Genomic DNA, 25,962 nt, shown 5'->3' on the forward strand with positions numbered 1-25,962 from the left:
ACTGTATATACCCTGTCCCAACTATCTCTAGAGTAAGGCTGCACATAGCATCAGAGAAAGGGATGAAATGGAGTGGGCAGAGCAAAGCAGTACACGCGGCTGCTAAGGGTTTTTAACTGCAGTCGCTTACCTCTTCATGCAACCCCCTTCCCTCTCATATGTTCATTGGTGGAGCCGTTTCGCAACACTACTTGCACAGACTTGTTTTCGTTCGGCTGTTCCAGAGATAGATGGGACAGGGTATAAAGCAATACAAATTGAATGTTACGATACATGAGTACCAGGGGGAAAATGTATTTCATTTTTAAAATACAGTATATTTTTTTAAACATGACCTGAAAATAAATAAGACCCATTTTTGGGAAAGGGGGTTATCAGAAAACTCACCTGGGTTGGGTTTTCTCGAGAGAGAAAAAAAACAGGCAACATGCCAAACCTGCTTATAATCGAAGGATCCAAAATTCGATTCCTGGTGCAGGCACATTTTTAACGATACTAGTTCATCTGAATATAAATTAATTAAAACTTTGAAAATGATAATTTATAGATATGTTCCGAAGTGCATAATTGTGAACTGTTTTTTAAGGCAGTAACATATGATTGTCACTTTTCTTATGTGTATTGAGACAGATGTGCTGAAAAGTGTATACAAATATATGCATACTGTGAACGCATCCGCTGATTCATAAACATTTCAACTTTTTCTTTTGGTGAACATTATTAGAGATTGTACTGCAACCACATGCGTTGCAAAGCACCAGGATGTAAAGAGTATAAGTAGCATAAAATTCAAATAACACTAGCAATAATCACAGCACTTGCCTTTCAAATATGATTTATATTTCACCCTGGATTGGAAAAATCACACTATCTTAGCCATCGACGAAACTGTATGCAGGTATGACGTTCTCTGGCAATTAATACATAAACAATGGCATATACAACACACACACACACAACACATTATTTCACCAAATGGAAATTTTATTTCAAAATCTCCAATTATACAATTAAAAGTGTTAAACAACGGGTTATTTTTATGCTCCCAACATTTGCTTTGCATTTACGCTTGCTGTCGTTTGTCAGACTGTGTGCGTTTGGGCCAGATTTCCTATCATGCTCTGCGCCACTGACGTCACATTGAATATCATCCATTATGTTAGTGTGATTCAGAATATACAAGGGATTTCACTGTCACACACACATGAATAATTAATTTAAATTATCAGCTTGAATTTTATTTTCTATTTATTATATTGTTACAAGCAAGCAAACATTTTTTTATATGTAACATTTTTGAGAGAATGTACAGGTTGGCCCAAATAAAAGGTATCCAAATAATTTTCGTTACCTTTTTGGGCCACCCTATACATTCCCTTCATTAGACATTTATTTATTTGTAATTACATGTAAATATCTGATGAAGGGAGCATGTGATCTCCCAAAATGTTACATCAATAAAACATATTTACTTGCTTGAAACAACTGTGAATTAAAAGAAATATTCTACAATGCAAGTAATATATACATGCAAGAAGGTCTACTACTATATTAAATATGCATCATTTGTTATTGTCTGTTTATTAGGTGGTGGAACTGGTTTTGTTGGAACTGCCATCAGTCAACTCTTACGCAAGAAAGGTTATAGCATTGTAATTGTTTCCAGAATGCCAGGACCATATAGAATGTCATGGGTATGTAAATTTTCTAAATAATGTTACAAAAATAAAATTGCACATTATATTAAAAATATGTATGTTGCATCCCTGGTAAAAGTTTACTATCCACAAACACGTGTAACTTCTTTTTTTTCATCACTTTTACATTCGTACTTACGTATCTGCTTTGCGGAACATTCTTTAAGGTGTATTCACGTTTTTTTGATCAAAGTAATTTCAATTTTTCACATTACGAGTACTTTTTCCGTAAGACCCAATATGCCGCGTACACCTTCGTAGATCATCGCACGTCGTGCTTGTGTTTTGTCGATATTTCATTGGTTATGCAGTGTTTCCAACCTTGTTAACCGAAAAAATACAAACATAGTTAAAATGCGTTGAACCATTGACGAGAGCCCCAAGACACATTATGTAAGGTTAGGTTAGGCAAACAGTTAAAATTCGTGTAACTAGTTAGGTTAGTTTTAGTTAGGATAGGCAAACATAGTAAAGATTCATTTGACTATGTTTGCCTAACCTAACCTTACGTAATGTTTCTTGAGGTTATCGTGAATGGTTCAACGGTTTTAAGTATGTTTATATTTTTGGTTGGAAACACTGCATACTCAATGAACATCGACAAAACACAATCACGACGTGCCATGATCTACGAAGGTGTACGTGCCAAAGGCTATTGTCCGTCGGAGAATTAATTTTCAACAAAAATAATGAATGTCCGCTATGACACATTCCCACATGACAGAAAACACCTTCCAGATGTTCAACAATGCTAGAGGAACTAATTTCCGTAAGTAGTTTCTTCTGTAAAAATGAAGAAATGTGTTTGTCAGATCCAAATTTAACTTCTGTTAACAATATATATTAGAAAAAGATATGAGTGTGACAATGCATTATAAGACCTTCCTAGTAGTACTGTTGATAATATTGTCACATTGTATTCGATGGATTCTGAGTTTGATTCCCTTATGAACCACTTGAGGAGTCATGCTAGAAACTGTAGATTTAGTCCTGATTAGCTTACCTGTGCATGAGGTACAATTATTGTTGTAATTTGTTAACAATTTTTGTAGGAATAATTTCGTCAGTACATTGCAATACTTATTACTATTTGTTTTTCTTTAGACTGACTTGGAGAGAAATGGGCTCCCAACTGACTGTACAGCAGTAGTCAATGTTGCCGGGCAGAATGTTTTGAACCCTGCCCGAAGGTGGACCCCTGGATTTAAGCAGAATGTGGTAGCTAGCAGAGTCAACACAACAAAGTCTTTGGCGAAGGCAATTGTGGATGCTAGCATGAAGCCTAAGGTCTTTGTTACAATGTCAGGTGTAGGTAAATATGATGTAATTGTACTTTAATACTCTCTCTCTTAAATCGTGACTAATAATTATGATAAAATTGATGAAGGGAAACTCACAAAGAATATCGATGCCCAGATTGAGATTTGAACCCGGAACACCTGGCATCGTAGTGTGCTGTGCTAATCACTCTGCCACGGAGGCCGGCTCATCTGGTTTCATAGTAATGTTCTTATACTTATCAGGAAATTAAAATTGTGTACCGTATTTCCTCGAATCCAATGTGTACCTTAATTATTGCTTATTATTTAAAAAAAACAAAAAACAAAGGAAAACTTTCAATTTAAGGTGCATTGATGTACATAATACCAATACTTTATTAGAACAATACAGTGGTATTATATTTACATTTATCATTGAATGGCTGTAGGCAGAAAAAAAAAATGGGGAGGTCACTCATAATAGTTCCCATGGGCGTCGCAAGGAATTTGAGTAATAGAAATAATAACAATAATGATTATTAATTAATAATAATTATTAAAATTTCATAATGTATAACGAATTGATTCCAAATGTATTATTATTATTGCTGTCCTTATATCCTTGAGGAGACTTTCTACTCGATCCATCACAACTGTTTTTTTTTCCTTACGTTTCAAGCAGTGTGTACTGAAATGCACAGCTATTATATTTTGTTATTAAATTTTAGATACCTCAAGAAAAAGCTTTAAAAGTAAGAGAGAAATTTTAGTCAAAGATTATGTTGTTTGACAATTCACATAAAACTTAATTTTTGGAATTTTGAAAACTGTGGAAACCAGTTATTCTTTGTATTAAATGGTGAATAAGATATAACCTGCTGCCTGTAATGTAACCTCAATTTTTCGACCACCATTTTTCTTTTTTGTTATTCTGTTCGGGTGGGCTGCGATTCTGAGAATTAAACCCGTTTTGCTCAAATTTCAGAATTGAAAGTGTTTGAAAATTCTAGCTAGATCATTTCAGAATTGTCTCTCTGTTCTATTTTTGTGAAACTGCGAATAAGTTTTTGAAAATGTGTTACAAATTTCTGAACTCCCATTAATCCAACATGCTAGAAGTTTCAGGGGGGAGGGGTTAAACCCTGAACCTCCCCTCTAAATATGGCCATGGTGTGGCATATTTACACTTATATACTAGAATCTAAGGCAAACAGAATTTTCAACATCCAAAAACCGAAAAAGGTACACCTTAGATTCGAAGAAATTCAGTATTTATAATTCCTTTAATACAACAGAGTTATTGTAAACTGAATAGAAACAGTAACAGAGAAATAAAACAAAACTAACAAAGCAATTAAAAGAGCAAGGTGACACAAAGCTCCAAATTATAGGTAAATACAGGGTTATTCAAAATGCAGTCGACAACTCTCAACATTAATCGTAATAGAAATTGATGATTACTTAAATGAAAAGAGGTATCAAAAGAAATCTTACATATTAGAGAGAATTTACATACAATGACAAAAGTTCTCAATGTGTTAAGAATGGGTAACCCTACACACGTCAAGACAATAGCCAATTTCATCATGTACTTGCTCGAGCATCTCTCCATTGACAATTGCAGTCACTTCAGTAATGCATTCTTACAAGTCCTCTAAGGTGGCAGGGAGGGTTGGGACAACACCAACTCTTTCACTAAACCCTAAAGGAAGAAATCTATGGTCACAAGATTGGAAGATCTTTCCCAAGCGGTAACAGTTAAGGGCACGAGAACCCGAAACTGCTCCTCCACTGACCCTTCCGTGCTGCAAACTGGGGAAAGAGAGTTCTGTGCCCGGGATGGTTGTAGGAGGGGGAGAAAACTTAGCACCAAACCTATGGGAGTCGTTGGCGTATGCTGGGTTAAGAACCTGGGCTATCGCACCATATCATAGTGTTCGAATGGACAAAAATTTGCTGGCGGGAGTGTTTTTGCTTTTTTAACTCGTTTGGGGTGGCAGGTTGAAGTGATGTGACTGATTAAAATATATAAAACCTCATAAATAAAACATGGAAATGTACACTGTCAGTAAGGAAAGGATTTCAAGAATTTCATTCTTATTTGCATAAATAAGAGGCCCACATTGTGAAATATTATGTAGGCCTACATATGAGAATAAAAATAAAATTTCAGTCTACCTATTTTCCTGATTTTAAGTTTGGGTGCTCCTTGTTGGTGCAGTGGTTACGTAGTTTCCTTTAAACTAAGGGGTCCCTGGTTCGATACATGGTGGTTTAGATACCACTTTAACTGTAGGTCCGATCCCCATTAGCTTATCTGTTCATAAAGTGTGCCAACGGAGGCCGGCTCATCTGGTTTCATAGTAATGTTCTTATACTTATCAGGAAATTAAAATTGTGTACCGTATTTCCTCGAATCCAATGTGTATCTTAATTATTGCTTATTATTTAAAAAAAAACAAAAAACAAAGGAAAACTTTCAATTTAAGGTGCATGGATGTACATAATACCAATACTTTATTAGAACAATACAGTGGTATTATATTTACATTTATCATTGAATGGCTGTAGGCAGAAAAAAAAATGGGGAGGTCACTCATAATAGTTCCCATGGGCGTCGCAAGGAATTTGAGTAATAGAAATAATAACAATAATGATTATTAATTAATAATAATTATTAAAATTTCATAATAAATAACGAATTGATTCCAAATGTATTATTATTATTGCTGTCCTTATATCCTTGAGGAGACTTTCTACTCGATCCATCACAACTGTTTTTTTTTTCCTTACGTTTCAAGCAGTGTGTACTGAAATGCACAGCTATTATATTTTGTTATTAAATTTTAGATACCTCAAGAAAAAGCTTTAAATGTAAGAGAGAGAAATTTTAGTCAAAGATTATGTTGTTTGACAATTCACATAAAACTTAATTTTTGGAATTTTGAAAACTGTGGAAACCAGTTATTCTTTGTATTAAATGGCGAATAAGATATAAACTGGTGCCTGCAATGTAACCTCAATTTTTCGACCACCGTTTTTCTTTTTTTGACGCATTAGCTTATCTGTTCATAAAGTGGACACACAAGAGAAATCCACAACGATTTGGAGCTTATCGTCATTCGTAAGCCGAATAGACAGCTTGTTAATTATGTCCCTCATTTCAGTTCACTACACAACACAGCACATATCATTCGCAAAAATACAATCCACTCACTACTGCATTCACACGCTGCCTCTAAATAAATTCCACGCACCAAGACCGCTTGACGCGATCTAGACTAGCACTGGTCCTTCATTTCGGTAATTTTTAAATGCACTCATAAAACATTCCCGCTCAGCCAACAATTTTCTACTCCCCACTGTATCTCTAGTTGTTTGAAGGTCAACGACCGCTTTTTCAACTCCTCTCCAAGCGTTCAATGATGTTCTTGTCCCTGCATGTGACACACTTCTTCCCTTGCTGCGATAATTTGGCTTCAAACTTCCCCATTCCTGGGAAAAATTGGTTTGCAACATTGACCCAGACTGTTGAGGAAGTTTAGAGGGTTTTCCCCGCCATATGCAACCCTGTTCTCTCTCCTGTAACAGTTTGGCTCCACAATTACCCGATCCTGGGGAAATTACATGCTGGGAAAAATTGGTTTGCAACATTGATCGGGGTCCTGTCAAGCTTGACCACGGTGACCCCCATGGAGTTGCCCGCCGGTGATGGGCCAGCCGTCTCGCGAATTCAAAGAAAGCGGGCAATGTTTCCAACTCCTCTAAGAAATCAGGTTCATCTTATTGAAATGAACAATTTTATGCACATTTTCTGATATATATTTTTTGTGTATTTTATTCACTGAGTCTGGGCTTCGCAGATAGCCTACATAGCCCCGAATATACGCCTCTGATGGGAGTATTGTTTTACTTGTTCTCTTGGGAATATCAAACTTTCAATGGTGTAGAAAAACACATCAGTGGGAACGGGACAGCTTGAAGATCATGCTTGTGTTACGAAAAGTCGATACTTCTGTTTGATTAGCCAAAATTTCAAGTTGAAGTTGTTTGTTCATAAGGAATACATGGGAGTCTATATATTCATATTTTTTACAGATCGTATCTAGTTTTATAACTTAAAAAACTGCTTCCACTTGCAACTGGAGAGAATTTCATGCTCTCTTGTTGTAGGTTTTGCTCTTTTCAGTATGACAGATCATAAGTTCTCTAGGTGAAAATGTTGTATATAAAAATAATCACGCTGTACAAATTACAACTTTGCCAGCAATGTGTAAAAAACTACAATGGCAATCACGCTGTACAAATTATAACTTTGACAGCGCTGCAAAGAAAAGTCATATTGGCAATCGCATTGTATAAAATAGAGGAATAGGAGGGTGGAGATATTCTGTGACTGAGCTTAATGGAAGCGGTGGCTGTAAGTTTTTGCGATGCATGTGAATCGGATTGTTTCTAACAAATTTCAAGCATGTTTGCATGTAAAAATTAATAAAAATCTGAATTTACTAACACCAGACTTGTTTTTTGACATTTTTCATGAGTTAGCGTATGTGGTTTAAGCCTGAAAGGTAAAAATCCAAGTAAGGAAGTTGGTCCCCTGCGATTCTCCAGTTGCCAGAAGTGCTACGAGAATAGGTAGGCGGTCGTAAAAGATTTTATGAGACTCGGTACGCTGTCTCAAAGATTATTCGTCTAAAGATTATGATGTGAAAATTTTTACATTATCATCGCAACTAGTTTGCAAAAACGAAATATGTGATTCCACGATTGTGATAGTGTTCAACTAGTTCTTGTTTGGTGCAAAGTGAATTTAAGTGGTTTTACGTGAAAATAAGAAATATGGAGCAAATATTGGCTGAATTGCGAGCTATCTCGAAGTCACAAGAGGAACTTAAACAGGAGTTAGGACAAGTGAAAGCAGAATTTAAGAGTGATCTAAAGAATCTAGAAAAAAATATAAGAGCTGATCTGAACATCCGACTGAATGTCATGCAGAAAGATGTGTCCCTATACAGGCAAGAATGCATTTCTAGGAATGAGAAGGTTAGGAGTGAAACCCAGAAAGTTGACATGGAAGTGAGAAAATTGATAGAAGAAAAGGATGAATTGCGTCAGGAACTGGTGGTTGTGAAAAACAAACTTTTTGAACTGGAAGAAAGAATAGAAAACAATCAAGCCAAGACTGTATGGTGTCATCGTCAAGTACAAGTACCAGAGTCTGTCAAAAAGAAGCCTGCATTTTTACCTGTAGATCACCAGGAATCTACTGAAGAGCCATCAGAAGCTGAAGAATGGTTTAATTTTATTGCTGGTAAATCCCATACAAGTGAAAATATTCCCATCGAAACTAGTGAATTACAAAATGGTAATGTTTCCCATGAGGTAGAACATTTAGTGGGTATTGTGAACAATACAGTGTTGCCCGTTTTGTCAGGTGTAGCTCAACAAGTTAAAGTTCTACAGAATTCAACTACTACCATGCTACACAGGTTTCGGGAAAGTGATTCAGATAGTTCACCCAGCACAATTAGCTGTCATTCATCTGGGCTTAAGAGTAGAAAAAAGAATAGGTCTAGGAAAAAGTCTCCCTTAGTAAATGTGAATAATAATGATAGTGTAACAACACTTTTCCCTAATGGAACAAGTAAGAGTGTTTCTAGGTGCAAAGAAAATCAAGTTTCCTCACATGTTACTAAAAGAAATTTCTTGAAGTCAGATCAATTAAATAGGTTTCCGAAATTCTCTGGAGTTTCTAGTGAACTAATCCCATCTGAATTCTTAGATGATGTCGAAGAGAATTTCGAGTTATTTCAAATAGCAGAAACAGATTTTATGACTTATGTACCAACGCTGCTAACAAAAGATGCTAAGCAATGGTACAAGATCTCAAAGCAAAAATTTTCAGATTACCAATCTTTCAAAATTCAGTTTCTGAATCATTATCAAAATTCTAATTGGAAAACAACGATGCTCACCAAAATCTTGAATTCCCAGTATCAAAAGTCTGTTCATGGGTCACTGCTAACATTTTTCATGGACCAATGGAAAATTTTGCAGATTGTTCAACCTACCACTGACGAAGCACAAAGGCTAGCTCAAATTGCTACTTTGATGCCTTTCAAAATCAAGGAAATTTTCATTATGAAACCTGTTACAGAGCTGAGTGAAGCCATCACGGTAATAGAAAATTCCGAAGCCCTTAGCAAAACTTCATTACGTGAAAGGCCACAGGCAGTATTTAACAGTAGAACTAAAAACTTTGATAGTAATAGAAACGTAGCAGTTATTCAAACTAAATGTACTGATCAGTCTAAAGACAGAGCTGACAAACTCAAGTGCGAGGTTGTTGATCATGCCAGCACACAGCGTAACTCGAAAAGAACTGTAATCACCAATACTAATAAGTCTACCTTTTCGGGAAACGAGTAAGTCGCTCATGTCGAGAGGGAGGTGTCATGAGTGTACCTGCTAATCCTCCTCTGCAACAACCCAACTCTAGTAATCTTAATCACACACACAAAAAATTTTACAATTCAGTCAAAACAAATACCGAAGCACAGGTCATTGAACCCTTGTACAATAATGTTCATTTGCTAGGTGATTCCATGATGATCCGCGTAGCAGAAACCTTGGCAAACTACACTGTTTCATATGATTCACTAGGTAAACGGAACATAGGGTTATGTACTAGCGGCCAAACTATTTCCAACCTATCTCAAAAGATCTGTCCAGATACCAAAGTTGGTAATAAAGTGATGTTGCTTATTGGCACCAATGATTTTTTGAGATATACAGAGCTACACAAAATGAAAAGTGACCTCAAAGGTTTAATACACAAGTTATTACCTTTAACGAATCAGTTAATATTACTCACATTACCACCAATCCCAAAGTTATTAACTGCTGACAATCCTGATTTGTGGAGTAAGTGGAGTCAGTGGAATAATTTTCTAATGGAGTTAGGTAATGATGAGAATCTCATTGTAGTGAATATTAGTGATCTGTTTTTGAATGCAGATTCTAGTATAAAACTAGATCTATTTGAAAAACACTTAGGAAATCCAAGGAATGGCCGAATTGATTTAATTCATTGGTCAAAGTCTGGGATGAATGTAGTTTTTGATTTCTTGAAACAAAAAGGTCTGTTCAATGATGTCAATCAAAATGAAATCACAGTCCAGGCAGACATACACCAGTTTAACTCGTTAAACTAGTTACGAGCTCATGTCAAAAAGCAGGTGATGTGAGTGATGGGATAAATCCTGCTATTCATTTTATAAACTTAAGTGAATGTGATGAAATAGATTACAGTGCAGAAATTAAAAATTGTAAGCAACCCATAAATACTAATAGCAAGCGTAAACCTTCTGCTTACATAAAAGTAAGAATAAACAATAAGGAATATACTTCTTTACTCGATAGTGGCGCTGAGGTCAGTGTTCTCTCAGAAATCCTGTGGAAGTCTATTTGTACTCAGGCTTCTAAACCACGGCTATTGCCAGTTACGGGAATTAAATTAGTTGACTATATAGGGAAAAGGAAAGACAAACTAATAGGTTCCACTCATTTGAACGTTGAAATTTGTGGACTTTCCTTTTACATTAAATTCCTGGTAGTCAGACATTTAAAAGTAGACATTATTCTCGGTTTAGATGTCCTATACAATATTGACAGTACTTTAGACTTTGTCCAGCGAGGCTTACTCTTGGAATCGAGCGAAGGAAGCAAATTCTCCAAATTTATCGCTGTTTCAAATGAAAGTTGTCCGGAAGAAGAGTTAGATTTCAGACCTTCTGTATCTAACATATCCCCACAGTCATCCTCTCATCCTTCTGATGAAGACTTGTGGAGAAGGGTTAAAGAGTGTGAACATTTAAATGAGTCACAAAGGATAGCTTTATTTCAGTTGTTAAAACAATATAAAACATTGTTTTCTGAATTACCAGGTCTCTGTAACAAGTATACACACACAATAGAACTGGATACTTCCACACCAATAGTTAACAAAAACTATCCAATACCATTAGCATATAGGGATGAAGTTGGCAGGCAAATAGAACAAATGTTCAACTTAGGCATTATTGAATATTCTGAATCAGAGTACCTATGTCCTCTCCTAGTTGTAGTCAAGCCCGGAGGAGGCATTCGTCTCTGCTTAGATCAAAGAAATATCAACAAACATGTCAAGCTTGAGCAATTACATCCTATGAACATAAATGAACTCTTAATGAGTTTCCATGGATGTCAATGTTTGTCCTCCCTAGATTTGGTTAATGCTTTCTGGCAGGTCCCCTTACACCCCAAAGCAAGAAAGTATACTGCTTTCAGTTTTCAGGGAAAACTTTACCAGTTCACAAGGGTAGTGTTCGGATCAATCAATGGAACGTCTGCTTTCATTAATGCTCTGACACGAACCTTGGAAGGTACGGAATCTTTTACAGTATGTTATGTAGACGACGTAATTGTCAAAAGCACGTCTTTCGAACAACATATTTTTCACTTAAGACTTATTTTTGACAAGTTACAAGATGCCAACATGACACTGAGACTGGACAAATGTAGGTTTTGTCAAGTCAAGGTGGAATTTTTAGGGCATTCTATCACTGCACAGGGTTATGAGAAATCTCCCAAGTATGTTCAAGCCATAAAAGACTTACCTGTCCCTTGCAATATCAAGCAACTGCAGAAAGTCTTGGGAAGTTTCAATTGGCTATCAAAATATGTTAAAGATTATGCCATCATGGCACATCCCTTGTACCAGTTATTGAAAAAAGGCAAAAAGTGGGAATGGGATGAAAGTGCACAATGCTCCTTTGAGTTGTTGAAACAGTCCATTATTGCAGAAACAATGCTTTACCATCCAGATTTGAACAAACCATTCTTTGTTCAAACTGATGGATCAAATATAGGCATTGCAGGATATTGTTTCCAACTGGTAGACAACAACATGCGTCCGATTGGATTCGTGTCAAGGATTTTGAAACCTTTTGAGAAATCATATACATCCACTGAAGTAGAAGTGTTAGCAATACTCTTTACACTGGACAAATTTAAATCACTATTGTTAGGTAGAAAATTTACTGTTATCACAGATCATAAATCCCTCACGTGGCTAGAATCTGCACACACTTGGAACAATAGGCTGACTAGATGGTTTATTCAAATACAACAGTACTCATTCCATGTCGAGTATTGTAGAGGTAAAGAAAACCTCTTGGCAGACCTGTTGAGCCGATCTTTTAATGACCATGATAATGAACTCGTATTCATGAATAACTTTGAGTATATTGATGAGTCATTAATATGTGATAAAAACAATTTTGTTAATGAACAAAATAGTGATCCGTATTGCAGTGGTGTTAAATCTGTTCTCGCTGGTTGTGAAAGTTCACAACAGAGCAAACATCGAAACTGGAAGAATATATACCTTATTCACAATGATCTACTTACCATCAAAGATTTTCACAATCCAAACCGGATAAGAATATGCGTGCCTCAATCATTAGTAAATCTTGTACTGCACAAGTATCATGATCAAGGTGGTCATTTTGGTACAGACAAGACACTCGGTAAAATTTACCAAATATTTTACTGGCCTCATATGAAAAGAGACACAAAGTCTTACATCACTGATTGTGAAATTTGCATGAAAAATAAACCGGATAAACATCCTCCTAAGTATCTGGAAATCATGCACAAACCCTCAAAACCAGGTGAAATATTATTTATTGATTTACAAGGTCCATTCATACGTTCCTCCAAAGGTGAAAAATATTTACTAACAGTATTAGATTCTGCTAGCCGTTATCTTGTGGCATATCCTATTGGCAATAGTACAGCTTCCATCGTAACTAGAAAACTAACACATTCTTACTTCATCCATTTGGGAATACCAACAATCATTATATGTGACAATGGTCCACAATTTCGTGCAGAACATTTTACAAAAGGTATGCATGCTCTCAATGTAAAAATTTTTTACATACCCAGTTATCATCCAAGTGCTAACTTAGTGGAGAGATATCACCAGGAAATAAATAGATTGATGCGTATATTTTGCAATGGTAAACATAAACAATGGTCTAGCCATGTTGCTGCCATTTTACATCTGTTAAATAATTCAATTTGTTCCAGTACAGGTTATGCTCCTATAGAACTCAGGCTAAATATTGAACCTCAAAATATCTGTAAAAAAGTACTAACGGATCGCATTCCTGATGTAGAGATGTGGAAAAATAAGCTGCTTATGGCAGAAACATGTAGTTTCAATAAGAGACAAAAACATATTATAAAACAGCATGAAAAACAAGCAACAAAAAATCCAGTAAAGCAAGGCGATCTGATCTTCATAAAACTACATCCTCAAAGTGACACTATCACTTGCATTATAAAAAAATATTGTAATTTATACCAAGGTCCTTTTGTTTGTATGCAAATTCATGATGATAACACAGTGAAAGCCATATGCTGCAATACTGGAAAAGACATTGCAAATATTTCTGTAAAAAATATCAAAGCTTGGCATTGTTCATTGGACAAACAAAAACTTTGGATAAACAAACTTTTAAGCATGCGTAACGATTTGCAACTTCATGAGTTAGGTTTGGAGCAGTTGCATGATGCTGTCTAACGATATTTATTAAGAGCATGATAACAAATTGTAAATTATAGTGGTACCATATTTGTGATATGTGGAGTTTGTGCATACATGTTGTCTATTGCATGTTATGAATGTATGCATGCTAATTTATGTATGCGAGATGCATATGTTATGATTTTATCTCTGCATGCAAATTGTACATGATGTGTTTTCTTTTTTTTTTACTGATGCATGTAAACTGCACGTGTGTTGTTTTGTGTTTATGCATGAAAATTGTACAAATTTGGTTCTGCGATTATGCATACACACTCTACATATGTGTATTCTGTTTTGTGTTTATGCATGTTAAGTTATTTAATATATGAATCTGATATTTTGTCATAATCTTACATGTTATATCTTTGTTTATGTGGTGTTTGTTTTGTAACTAACTTCTTGCATGTAAACAATGTCATAATTTTAGTAATGCATGAAGTATTTGACATTTCTTCTTGATTCTCAGTAAGAAAGTCAAATTTCCCAACCCCGGGGAATTTATGACAGATCATAAGTTCTCTAGGTGAAAATGTTGTATATAAAAATAATCACGCTGTACAAATTACAACTTTGCCAGCAATGTGTAAAAAACTACAATGGCAATCACGCTGTACAAATTATAACTTTGACAGCGCTGCAAAGAAAAGTCATATTGGCAATCGCATTGTATAAAATAGAGGAATAGGAGGGTGGAGATATTCTGTGACTGAGCTTAATGGAAGCGGTGGCTGTAAGTTTTTGCGATGCATGTGAATCGGATTGTTTCTAACAAATTTCAAGCATGTTTGCATGTAAAAATTAATAAAAATCTGAATTTACTAACACCAGACTTGTTTTTTGACATTTTTCATGAGTTAGCGTATGTGGTTTAAGCCTGAAAGGTAAAAATCCAAGTAAGGAAGTTGGTCCCCTGCGATTCTCCAGTTGCCAGAAGTGCTACGAGAATAGGTAGGCGGTCGTATCAGTAGCAGTGCATATTCCGATGATCTTGAAATAAATGCGTACTTGGTGTGATACTGTCAGTCTTCCCCTTAAAAAAGAAGCTTTAATTAATTATTTTTCCGCTAAGTTCTCTGTAACAACCCTGTACATTAATTAATTCAGAGAACTTAAATGTGTCATGCACATGAAACCTTTCCCCCCCCCCCTCAATGGATCTTATTTATTTATTTTATTTTACCTAAAGTTTCAGATACAGTACTGAATGACCATTTTACACTGACACAGTAACAGCAGGAAAATAACAATAACAACAACAAAATAGAGTACAAGATGGCACTGAAAACAAATCAAAATTATACATACATCGTTAACATATTGTCTAAAACTTTGTTCTGGCAAGAATTTGTCCACATTTGGAGGCAGGTTAATATATGAGTGAGGAAGCCTGTAGAAAAGAGACCGCTGTAGAAGGGAGAGCATTGTGGTGGGATTGTGAAAGAGCTTAACGTTGCGGGTTGGCCGTGTGGGGATGCGTAGATAAAATTTGTTAAGCAGAAATTCGCATTTAATTTTACTATTCACGATTTTGTGTAAAATTTCATGTCTGCTAATTCGCGACGAGTGTGGTGGTTGGATATTGAAGACAGACATAATGTCTGTTTTGTGAAGGTGCCTCAGAGAAGGTATTCTGTGGCGAGCAATGGAGAGGAAAAAGTTGAGGACAGAATCAATCCTGGATAGATTTGTTTTTGAAGCCATGGTCCAGATAGGAGAGCAGTATTCAAGAATGGGGGAGATAAGGGATTTGTAAAATATGCTGATTGATGATTGGTTTTGGATTTCAGTGAATCTGTACAGAAGACCGAGAAGACGCATTGCTCTTTTAGTAGTGTTCGTAATGTGCTCATTAAAGTTTAGCTTTTCGTCGATGATAATTCCGAGATCTTTTTGAGAGGAAACTTTTTTGATGGGATTGTTTTAAAGATAACAAGCAGAATCGAGTTTGTTCCTTTTTAGGGAAATGGTGAGGCAGGAGCATTTCTTAGGATTGAATTGAAGTTTCCACTGGCGACACCACACAAGTACTTCTGTAAGAACTTCTGTAAGATTAAAGCATTGTGTTCTGATGAAATTTCTGTGAAGAGTTTACAGTCATCGGCAAACAGAAGTATATTTATAGGGAGAGAAGACAATCTGTCAGGGAGATCATCCATGCAAAGAAGAAACAAAAGTGGGCCTAAGACGCTCCCTTGGGGAACTCCAGACAAAACAGGAAGAAAGCTGGAAGAGGTGTCAGGAAGGATAACATGCTGTTCACGTGCGCTCAGATAGTCTTGTAGTAAGGATAGAAATTTCCCATGGATGTTAAATCTGGATTGTAATTTATGAAGAAGGAGATTATGATCTATTTTATCGAAGGCGTTTGAAATGTCCAAATATATAACTTTAAGCTGGGAATTATTTGAGATAGACTGAGTAGCATGTGAAAGTAATACCGATAGATTGGTCAAGCAAGATCTGCCTGGAAGGAAACCATGCTGAGCAGTATTTATAAGGGGAGATGTAAACTTTAGCAACCTGAACCTGTCTTTAATTATTTTCTCACAGACAATGGAGAGAGGTGACAAAAGAGAGATCGGTCTATACGAATTTATGGAATTTTGTCTCCAGATTTGTAGGTGGGTACAATATTGGCACGTTTGAACAAGTCTGGAAACACACCTGTATAGAAACACTTATTAAGTAAGAGGCACAGAGGGTGAGCCAAGGAGTCAGCGGTTTTACGAAGAAAAGTTGTTGGGATTCCATCTGGTTCTAAGGACCGGCGCAACGGCAAAGAGAAGAGGAGAGATTTCACTTCTTCAAGGGAGGTTTTAATGGAATAGAGAGTGTGTGAACTGACAGACTTGACTATAGGATGAGGTTCAGAAATTGTCTCTGAGGAGAAATTTTCATGAAAAAACACATTAAAAAGTTGTGCTCTCTCATCTACAGTGGTGGTAGAATTATTCATTCCAGGGGGCTTTTCACCACAGGCGGTGTGGTCCGTTCTGGGGTTGGAGGTTTTGGACCTTCTCAGCAGACGGGAGGTTTACAGCAACATCGAGAGAGGCATGGTCTGAGGGTAGCAAGTTCCTTTGTGGATTTATCTCCATTTCACACAGTGTTGCCAGTACATAGTCCAAATTACTTTCACCTCGTGTTTTGTGCATGTTATGTTGCTTCAACCCAATGCCATGTATGAAAGTGTCGATAAACCATTTGTCATTTGAGCAATTGACACTTCTGGTGGTTGGATTTTCCCAGTCAATTGAAAGATTGAAGTCACCACGCAACAGGACATTTCCTCACTTCATGGCTGCCAACACCGAATCCCTGCAAGCTTCAAGAATATGTAGGGGAGAGTTTTTGTGCGGGCGGTAGTAGGCACCAAGAAGAAGTTTCTTACCTTTCTGAATATTAAGTTCCGCCCAAATTATTTCACAGGCTCGACTCAGATCACCATGTAGTTTACAGTTCCATTTCATGTTTAAACAAATCATGACACCACCCCCACGTTGATTTAGATTGTCATTTCTAAAAATATTAAAGTGTTTGGCGAACGGAAGTTCAGCGTCACTCACAGTATCATTCAGCCAGGTCTCGGTAAAAACTAAACAGTCATATTGTATTAATTCACTGAGGTTTATAGCACAATCAGAGAGCTTGTTTCTTATGCTTTGTATATTCTGATAATATATTGAGAAAGCAGTTTCACTTTTATTTGAGGGACAGGGGTTCAGGTGGATGCGCCGCACATGAGCGCGAGGCAGAGCAGGTGAAAGTGCCGGGCGACAGTTTGCTTACCTCATGGTTGCTCCCCTTGTGTCGGTGACCGTGACAAGGCTGCGGAGAGTCCAGGTACACATCCAGCTGCAGGAAATAAATAACTCCTATTTGCTAGGTTCCATCCATCAAACTTAGAGTTAATACTCAACACTGACACACTAGGAAGCTGTTCTCCACAAATTCGACGTTGAAGCACACAAATGTAACAAAATACCAGAAGAATAATGACTAGAGGCACATGTTTTTGGTAAATAAGAAAGCAAAATTTCGGTATAAAAACAGTTAATTTCGGGTTCAAAAGCGGTAAATAAAATGAAATTTTGCTGTTATAGCGGTGAAAAAGCAGTATATAAAATGACATTTTGGTTTTAAAAATGTGAATATAATCCCAAATTTGATTTAAAAACTGCACTATTACACAAATTAAACATCCCTTCTAATAGCACTTTAAATCATTACGAGAATATTAAGTTTATTCCTGTATAAAGGGGTCCATTTTTGCTTCTCAAATATTTACAGCAGAATGAATCGTGAATAGCATAACTCGCAGGATACTTCAGACTTCAGAAAGTGTCGTGTCGGTATGTAAACGGTAAATTTCGTGTTTAAGAGTCTATTTCGCATTTTGCAGTTAATTTCGTGACAAAACAGGGTAGGAAAATGCACCTCACACCTTTCAGAAACATGAAAATTTAACATTAGACTGTGTTATTTCACATTTCGTGTTTTCGTCAAAAACGAAATATGCATGCCTCAAACAATGACACCATTTCCGGAGAGGAAAAACATGCTCCGAGTACGATCCACCATCTTGCTTCGAAACCACTAAAATATTTGTTGGTTTTTACCTCTCTCTTCTGTGGCAACTGTACAAATATAAGGTGCCACTCAAACAATTTCTTCAGCCATTGATGATAATGTAAATGAGATAAAACACATACAAAAGTGAGGGAACTCAAAATATTTATTTTCATTGTTGTGGAACTGTTTACGTTTTTTTCTTCATTGTTGTTCAGAAATTGAGACATTAAAAAAGGGTCATTTGCAAATACAAGCCAATCGAAAACTATTAATGTAGTTTCCCACCCTATTATTTTCATACTGGACAAATGAAAGACTGGCTCAAAAAGTTTTAATTAGCAATATTGTATTGATGCAAAATGGCTACTTTTTACGGGAAATCAATGCTTGTGCATATTTTGGAAAAGAGTCATCTTCAGCTATTCTTATCCGTTTTTTTGCACTAAGAGTCACATCACATGTGCTGGAGAACACTTAGTGATTATTGGGTGGATATTTAACATTGCAAAAGGTGTGCACATTGAAGTTTAGTTTTCTGGTAAAATATTTTTTCAGTTAACCTGCACTGTAAGCAGTCTTACTCTTTTGCTTCCACCTTGAAAAGCTAAAGACCACAAAAACCCTATAAACAACCTTAAAACACCCTGTATATTAATTTGTTGCAGGTTATTACAAACCTAGTGATAATATAGAATATACCGAAGAAAATACAGGAGGAGACCATGATTTCTTGGCCAAGCTTTGTACCAAATGGGAAGCAGCTGCTACGATACCAAAAGAATCTGGAGTTCGTCAGGTTATTATAAGATCAGGTAATTATACATTTCTTGTTTATGAGGTTGTTCCTACCTGGCAATGCTATTTGGAACTGTTCTTCAATTATTGTATCAGAGAGCCTTAGTTATTTGTGTATGCTTACACACTAAAATATACACCTTGATATATTGAATGTCCATTCTTCCGCAAGTAATAAAAAATATTTTAAATTTTTTTTTTGGAATTTAAAAAAGTTTCATATACTCCAAATCAAGGTTTAAACGGATATTTTCATGCATTTCATTAAAGAATTTAAAGTTCTATTTTGTGCATGAGAAATTAAACTCCGTGGTGGCGCATCAGCCCTCGAAGGAAGGAGGACGCGTGGTCAGCAGATCAGATCCCATCGCCACTGTTTTCTGGCTTTCGTGACCGGATCCTTCTACTTGTTCTTTTAAAGTAGCTTCCCAATTGCCCTCACGACGCTGGGTCAACTGCACCCACAGGGAATTGAACCTGGGGCTGCTCGCACCAAAGGTGAGAGTGCTTGTCACTTGGCTATGTGCGATCCCCTGTGCGTGAAAAATGCTGTCTCAAATTATGTCTATAGAACTATCCTGCTAAACAAGCATTAAATTACTTTCAGTACTCTTGAAGGCCTGGACAAGAGTTTTCAATTTTATCTTCAGTGCCAAAGTCAATTAGAATAGCAGGGTGGCTACCCACCGGGAATTCCTTGAATTCTGGGAATTATTGTCTCCAGGAATTGTGCGTGAGTTCTGCTTGAATTTTTCTCCGTAGACGTGAAAAATTGCAACTTTTTAAAATCCCAATTCCATTGAATTTAAGTTTTTCACAGTTTAGATTTTATTTTTATCAAGGAAGGAAAAGAAAGCTGCGTGGAAAATAAAATAGAATTCTCTCAATCCGTTTGCTTTGTTAGTGTTCTTTGCTGAACAATCTATCTGATGGACGGAAGATTATTGCAAGATAAAATATCTTGAAGTTGATTAGGTAAATTTGAAATTCTTATAGAATTAACAATTTTTCGTAGATTACTATTTCCCGTAACATTTGTGACTTTTGTTTGTAGATGTATTTATAGTCTGAGTAGCTACATGAAATGACAAACGTAAACTCTGCACCTTAAGTTATATATATGTACCGTTCAATTGAATTGAATTAGAATTATTGGATTCATTGGAATCGCACAGACCATATATTGTTATTGTGTATGTGTGTGGTTGGTGAGAGACTGTAAAACCTTAGTTTGAAATTATAGAAAACACCTGCTTGTGCCCTTGAATTTTTGTAAAGTTCACCTTGAAAACCTTCTGCCTATCAAAGCTTTTGTATTTACAAGACTGATATTTACTGATAATGAAGTGTTGTAATGATGCAATATAAAATTTATTTAGATCGCTGCAAATGCTTATGTCATGCATGCTTTGAGAAATGCTCCTTCTGCCCAATTTGGTTCGTTGTTCTTTGATGCAATACTCCTCAGAAGTGATATAAGGCTGATTGGCAGGATTTAAGGCAAAGCCTTTTTTTACATTTTGTTATGCGTCATAAGTTAACACACATTAAGAATAATTTATATGTATGAAACGTAACATTAAATAGGATTCTTGTTAATAAACACACAAAACAAATAAACATCACAATACAAGACAGTATAAAAGTATGTCCAAGCTTTTGACTTCATCTCGGAGTCATCATCACGCAGGGTCTGGAAATCCTGGAAAAGTCAGGGAAATTACTTTTTCTGGAAAACTCATGGAAACATCAGGGAAATTTATTGTGTTTCTGAAAATAAAAATAACATTTTTACTTCAGTTTTGTACACTGAGTATTACTGGTAGTTCCAGTAGAAATTAAATAAACTAAAGGAGTCATGTTTCAAGTAGAAATCAACTACAGTAACGTACTATTAGCATTTACTACTTTCTTCTTTCAATTTTCAGGTTGTGTTTGGTTGTTATTAGTATTAAAACATGTACTACTAAATTTTAGTCTTAATTGTGTATTATTTATGCCATATTTGTTATGATTTTTTGATAAGGAAAATAATTACTATTTGTTTACCTTCAGTCCTATCCAACAGTCAATTTCTGTTCAGTTTCCCTTCTTGTTATTACTTTTAAGATGTGTAGTGAATATTCCAACAGTCAATTTCTGTTCAGTTTCCCTTCTTGTTATTACTTTTAAGATGTGTAGTGAATATTCTAAAAACTTTGTTAAGTAGGATTATAAGTTTTAAAATGTGGTAACCTTCTTACACATGTATAAATACATGAATTGCCCCAATGACTTGGTGTGGAAAACCTGTAAAAGTCAGGGAATTCTGTGTTTTTAACGAAATTGTAGACACCCTGTCAGGACTGGTTGGGTTGGTTATCTTCCAGCACACATCAAGTAGCATCATTGGAACTTCGACCTTGTCTTCTTCGCTATCTCCCAACCAGCTCTGATGATGACTCTGAGATGGAGTCGAGAGCTTGGACAAACTTTTAAAGTGTCTTGTATCATTCTGTTTATGTGTTTTGTGTGCTTTATAACAAGAATGTTGCTGGCCTGTGATGTAAGAAGTGTTTTAATGTCAAACAAGATGTTGTAGGCAATTCTTATTAACGATTTTTTGGGGATGTAAGGGGTGACCCTCCACATAGCACACCCTGGACTGCTTTGTGCAGACTAACGAGGCTCTGGCGACTGGCCCTATAGCCAGTATATTGTTGTATAGTGTGTTGTTCTGTCTTTTGTCCTTGTGTGTGCTGAGTGCCCATTTACAGCCTAAGCTTTTAACCGAAGTCAGAAGATTTTACTTATGCAACGTTACAACTATGTTATTTGCTATGGTAAGGGGCTGGACCCTGTATAACGTGACAGGTGCAAAATAGCCTTAGTGCTGACACACCCGTAATTTTAAATTCAATTTCAATATTAATGATTTTTTGCTGTCGCTGTTTTACGTGTACAGGGTGAGGCAGTCAAACGAGAAGATTTAAAAAATTCACAAAAATTAGAGAGAGCAAATATTAGTTAATTTTTTAACATAAATGTACTGTACGTGAGTTGAAATTACTAGTGTACCTGAAAAATATTCATTTTTTTAATACGGTGTCAGTAAGATTGCACACATTGTCGGAGTCTTGGAGTAAATCCGCCCATGACGCTTCGTAGCATCTCCAACGGAATGTTGTGGATCTCTTGCCAAATTTGCTCCTTCAAATTATCCCTGGTTCTTGTACGGTTGTCCTTGAATACTTTAGATTTGAGGTAACCCCAAAGGAAAACACCAGGAGCTGAAACATTGGGTGAACGAGCAGGCCACAGAATATCGCGGAATGTGCTGATGAGACGACCATGAAATGCGAGTCTAAGCACATCCATAGACACTAGTATGGCTAGTTGCACCATCTTGCTGGAAGAGTGTTTCTTCATCTGGGTCATCGAGGACAGGCAGGAAAAAGATAACCAATATGTCAGCATAACGTCGTGGGTGGATTTACTCTGAGACTCCGACAATGTGTGCAAAACCAAGGATGCCATCTTACTGACACCATATTAAAAAAAAAAAAAAACATTTTTCAGGTACACTAGCAATTTCAACTCATGTACAGTACATTCATGTTCAATGTTCAGAAATTAACTAATATTTGCTTTCTCTATTTTTTGTGAATTTTTAAATCTACCCGTTCGACTGCCTCACCCGATACATAGTACATCTCCTGTGTGCACCAAATTGTATGGTAATTTAAATTTTAGAGGTTTCACTTGGATTATTCTTGAAATTTTATCTTAGTCTTGGAGTAGCTAGCTAGTAACTTACATAAAGTATTTTTAAAAATGCATTTTGCAAACATTTGGAGTGTTAGAATGAGGCCTCCAAGATGAGGCTTGACTACTTACGGTGAAAGTTTGTTGGTGTCGTACAGCAACAGCCTGTAAAATGATCATATTGTAGTCTTTGATGTGTTTTTTTACAGGTGTAGTTCTAGGTAGACATGGTGGTATGATAAAGCAGATGTTCATGCCTTTCTTTTTTGGACTCGGAGGTCCGGTTGGATCGGGGAGTCAGTACATGCCATGGATCCATCTAGAAGACATTGCAGGACTTTTCGTGTTTGCGATAGAAAATGATAAGGTGCAAGGAGTACTGAATGGAGTGGCACCTCAAATAGTAACGAATAGGGAATTTACAAAGGCTTTTGGACGTGCACTGTGGCGGCCGACCTTGTTTCCGTTACCGACAACCATTCTCAACTGGGCATTTAGTGAAGAGAGGGCAAAAATCATGACGGAAGGACAGAAAGTAATACCAAAGAGGACTCTTGAGTATGGTTATAAATTTAAGTACCCCGATATAGAATCAGCATGTAAGAGTGTAGCAAGACTGATATATGCAGACGATCTTGCCAAAGACGAAGCAAAGTATATGTAATTTTTTTATGACTGAAGTGCCGTAAAGTATGTTAACTTACATTTGTAGAAAGTTTGCAACAACACACTTGTTGGAGCCAATTTTTGTGTCTCGTTTGCAGCCTCAGATTTTGGTGATAAGATAATTGAAGAACAACTGTAACAATGATACATACTTGTTGGCACATTTCACATGTGGACATTCTGTATATAGAGATATCTGAAATGTGTCGAAACAATGAGTAACCAAAAAGTTCAGTCCGTGCAAGTACGATACAGCTATTGATAGTGTTGACAACACAGCTTGGCACATAAAAATTTCTTGAATGAGAGTCCTTGTGAATGGTCAAATTGTAACAGTATCACACACTCTCTTTCTTCGTTCCTAGAATTGGTGAAAATATTCATTACCTCCCAAAAATAGCGTAATATGTGCTTCATTTTTCTTTAACTTAATCATAATTTAGTTTTATCATCAGAAAACCGAACAATCCTCGAATTCGAAGTTAAAAATTGCCTCATTAAAAACAAGCAAGACAAAATTTCAACAGTTTGTTCTGTCTTCCTAATTTTCGGATCAACTTTAATCCTTCTTCAAGGATGGGAGATAACAACAAAGCATGGGAAAATGTTAAAGCATGGTTAAAATGAGCTAAAAAGTATACACTTTTGATCCCATGGTTACTATGGTGGAATGATCAACCATTTCCATCAACTCTCATGAACCTTTTCTCTATTGTTTTTAATATGTTGGCAGCACATAGTGTGAACTACCACATTTTTAAAATTGCCATGTGTTGAAACACTAAAGAATGGCTTATTTTCAACCTACTGCCATGTTGCAGAAATGCAGCATAACCCTGTGATTTAGTAATATTCAGCAGTATTGTATCATATTATAAAATATAGTAAGGTCAAGCAGTGCATGATGTCTGGTCAGTGAGATGCTATTCTTTTGCTGAGAATAAAACAAATTTGTTTATATGCTACAAGAAAGAGAGTTAGTGCGTGTTATGTGTAGAATTCCATCATTTAAGTGTATTATTATAGATTCCACAGTAGTATTTGCCTTTGTTTAGTTAGTTTCCAAAATTTTGCCTTTGTTATTTCATTTAAATGAAGTAAGATTTTGTGCAAATTTTCCTATAATTTAAATGACAGTGATGAAGTATGTAAATACTGATGTGCAATTCTCATGTAGTAATAAGGTTATCTTTTCGTACTCTGGGACAAGAATAGTGTGTGTTTTGTCAGTAAATGGCACTTTTCTTAGCACTAACCTCTTTGGTCAGGCTTGGGGCAGGGTGAAGGTTAGATGTGGGATATTGGTCTGGTAATCGCAGTCTGCTGGAAACAACATCTGGACATGGGAAATTTCACACCGGTGACACAGGTCCCTTTAGGGAAATTTCACACTGCAACATGCGAAATTTGTCACTTGAGGATTTCACCAGTAGAACGCAGGCTTGTGTGGTTTGTCATGCTACTGCAGTGTAAATGTTGCAGTTGGCTCATTCCAAAGCGACATGTCGCTTCAGTGTGCATGTGTAACCAACAGACCAAGGCTGCATGAATGAGGAAATGGTCCTCTCGTAGTAACACCCAAACAACAAGTAACAACCACAGCAAGCACACACTGTTGTGAAAAGTTGTATTTATTTCAGAAGGTTCATTTTCAAGTGATATGTTGTGCTTTGGCCTGAAAGTTTGTCTTAACCATACTGTAGATGGCTGGCTCTCTAGATGCCTTTGTATAGTACTAACACTGAATGTTAGTACATGAGCATTCAGAAGATTTGAGAAGATATGTATCCACCACATCCTAAAACCCAGACCTTGAAATAAGTACTGTACTTCAGAATCTGAGAAAGTAAATAAGCAAGACATGAAAAATGGTTGTTAAAGTGTGCTTAACTGTTATATAAATTTTTCCCCCTGTTGTAAACAATCTACGAAAGTAAATTAATGTATTTTTCTGGTTATGTTCTGTAGAATTATTGTGCTGTGTTTGTACATATTCAATACAACTATCCTCTTGCAGATGTCGACATAATACTAGTTTTGTTTAGATGTTGATATGCAGTGTTAGTGAATTTGGAAAGAAGGAAAAAAGGCATTACAGTACACTTTCATTTTTAGAAGGTGTGCTTAGAACTCCTGCAGTGCAGTAGATTTTTGTAGAGGCACCAACAGTTGGTGAAATGTGTAGGCCTCGTCCAAGTGGGGTCATTATTTATTATTTTTGTGTGTTCCTTGATTTTTAGAATCAAGTGGCTTTTATAAATATGTTGTATAATAAAAACTTGATTTTCATGATAGTTGTTTGTTTTCTTTTTCACTGTATGGGTTTCTTCTTCTTTTTCTTTATTTTATACTACATTTTGGCCTCTTTATGATGATCACAACGATGAGGGTTGGTACACACACACACAAAAAAGAAACACCCATGTTGAAACCAGGACAAACATCTTCGGTGGTGAGATTTGTGACTCGGATCAGTGAACTTGCTTGTTCTCTGAGGCCTTTTGTTGTTACTATCATGATACTCAAATTGAACATTGGAAGTAACTAGGGGTATGTCTGATTTTGCTGAAACTTATAATAACCCATGGTG

At 36.2% G+C, this 25,962-nt stretch overlaps 1 protein-coding gene across 2 annotated transcripts in view; it reads left to right on the plus strand.

Annotated features, from left to right (window-relative positions):
- The window catches only part of LOC146004961 (epimerase family protein SDR39U1), a 28,073-nt gene extending 2,416 nt beyond the window's left edge, over nucleotides 1-25,657 (plus strand). For both annotated transcript variants that reach the window (XM_083144037.1, XM_083144036.1), the window contains exons 2-5: nucleotides 1,588-1,694; nucleotides 2,802-3,009; nucleotides 18,833-18,979; nucleotides 22,916-25,657. In XM_083144037.1, the coding sequence (XP_083000163.1) occupies nucleotides 1,668-1,694; nucleotides 2,802-3,009; nucleotides 18,833-18,979; nucleotides 22,916-23,370 (837 nt within the window). In that variant the 5' untranslated portion in view covers nucleotides 1,588-1,667 and the 3' untranslated portion in view covers nucleotides 23,371-25,657. The remainder of the gene's footprint in view (nucleotides 1-1,587; nucleotides 1,695-2,801; nucleotides 3,010-18,832; nucleotides 18,980-22,915) is intronic.
- The last annotated feature ends 305 nt before the right edge of the window (nucleotides 25,658-25,962 follow it).

The sequence above is a fragment of the Lepisma saccharinum genome, chromosome 22 (assembly GCF_977018435.1).
Source record: "Lepisma saccharinum chromosome 22, izLepSacc3.1, whole genome shotgun sequence".
Lineage (NCBI taxonomy): Eukaryota > Metazoa > Arthropoda > Insecta > Zygentoma > Lepismatidae > Lepisma > Lepisma saccharinum.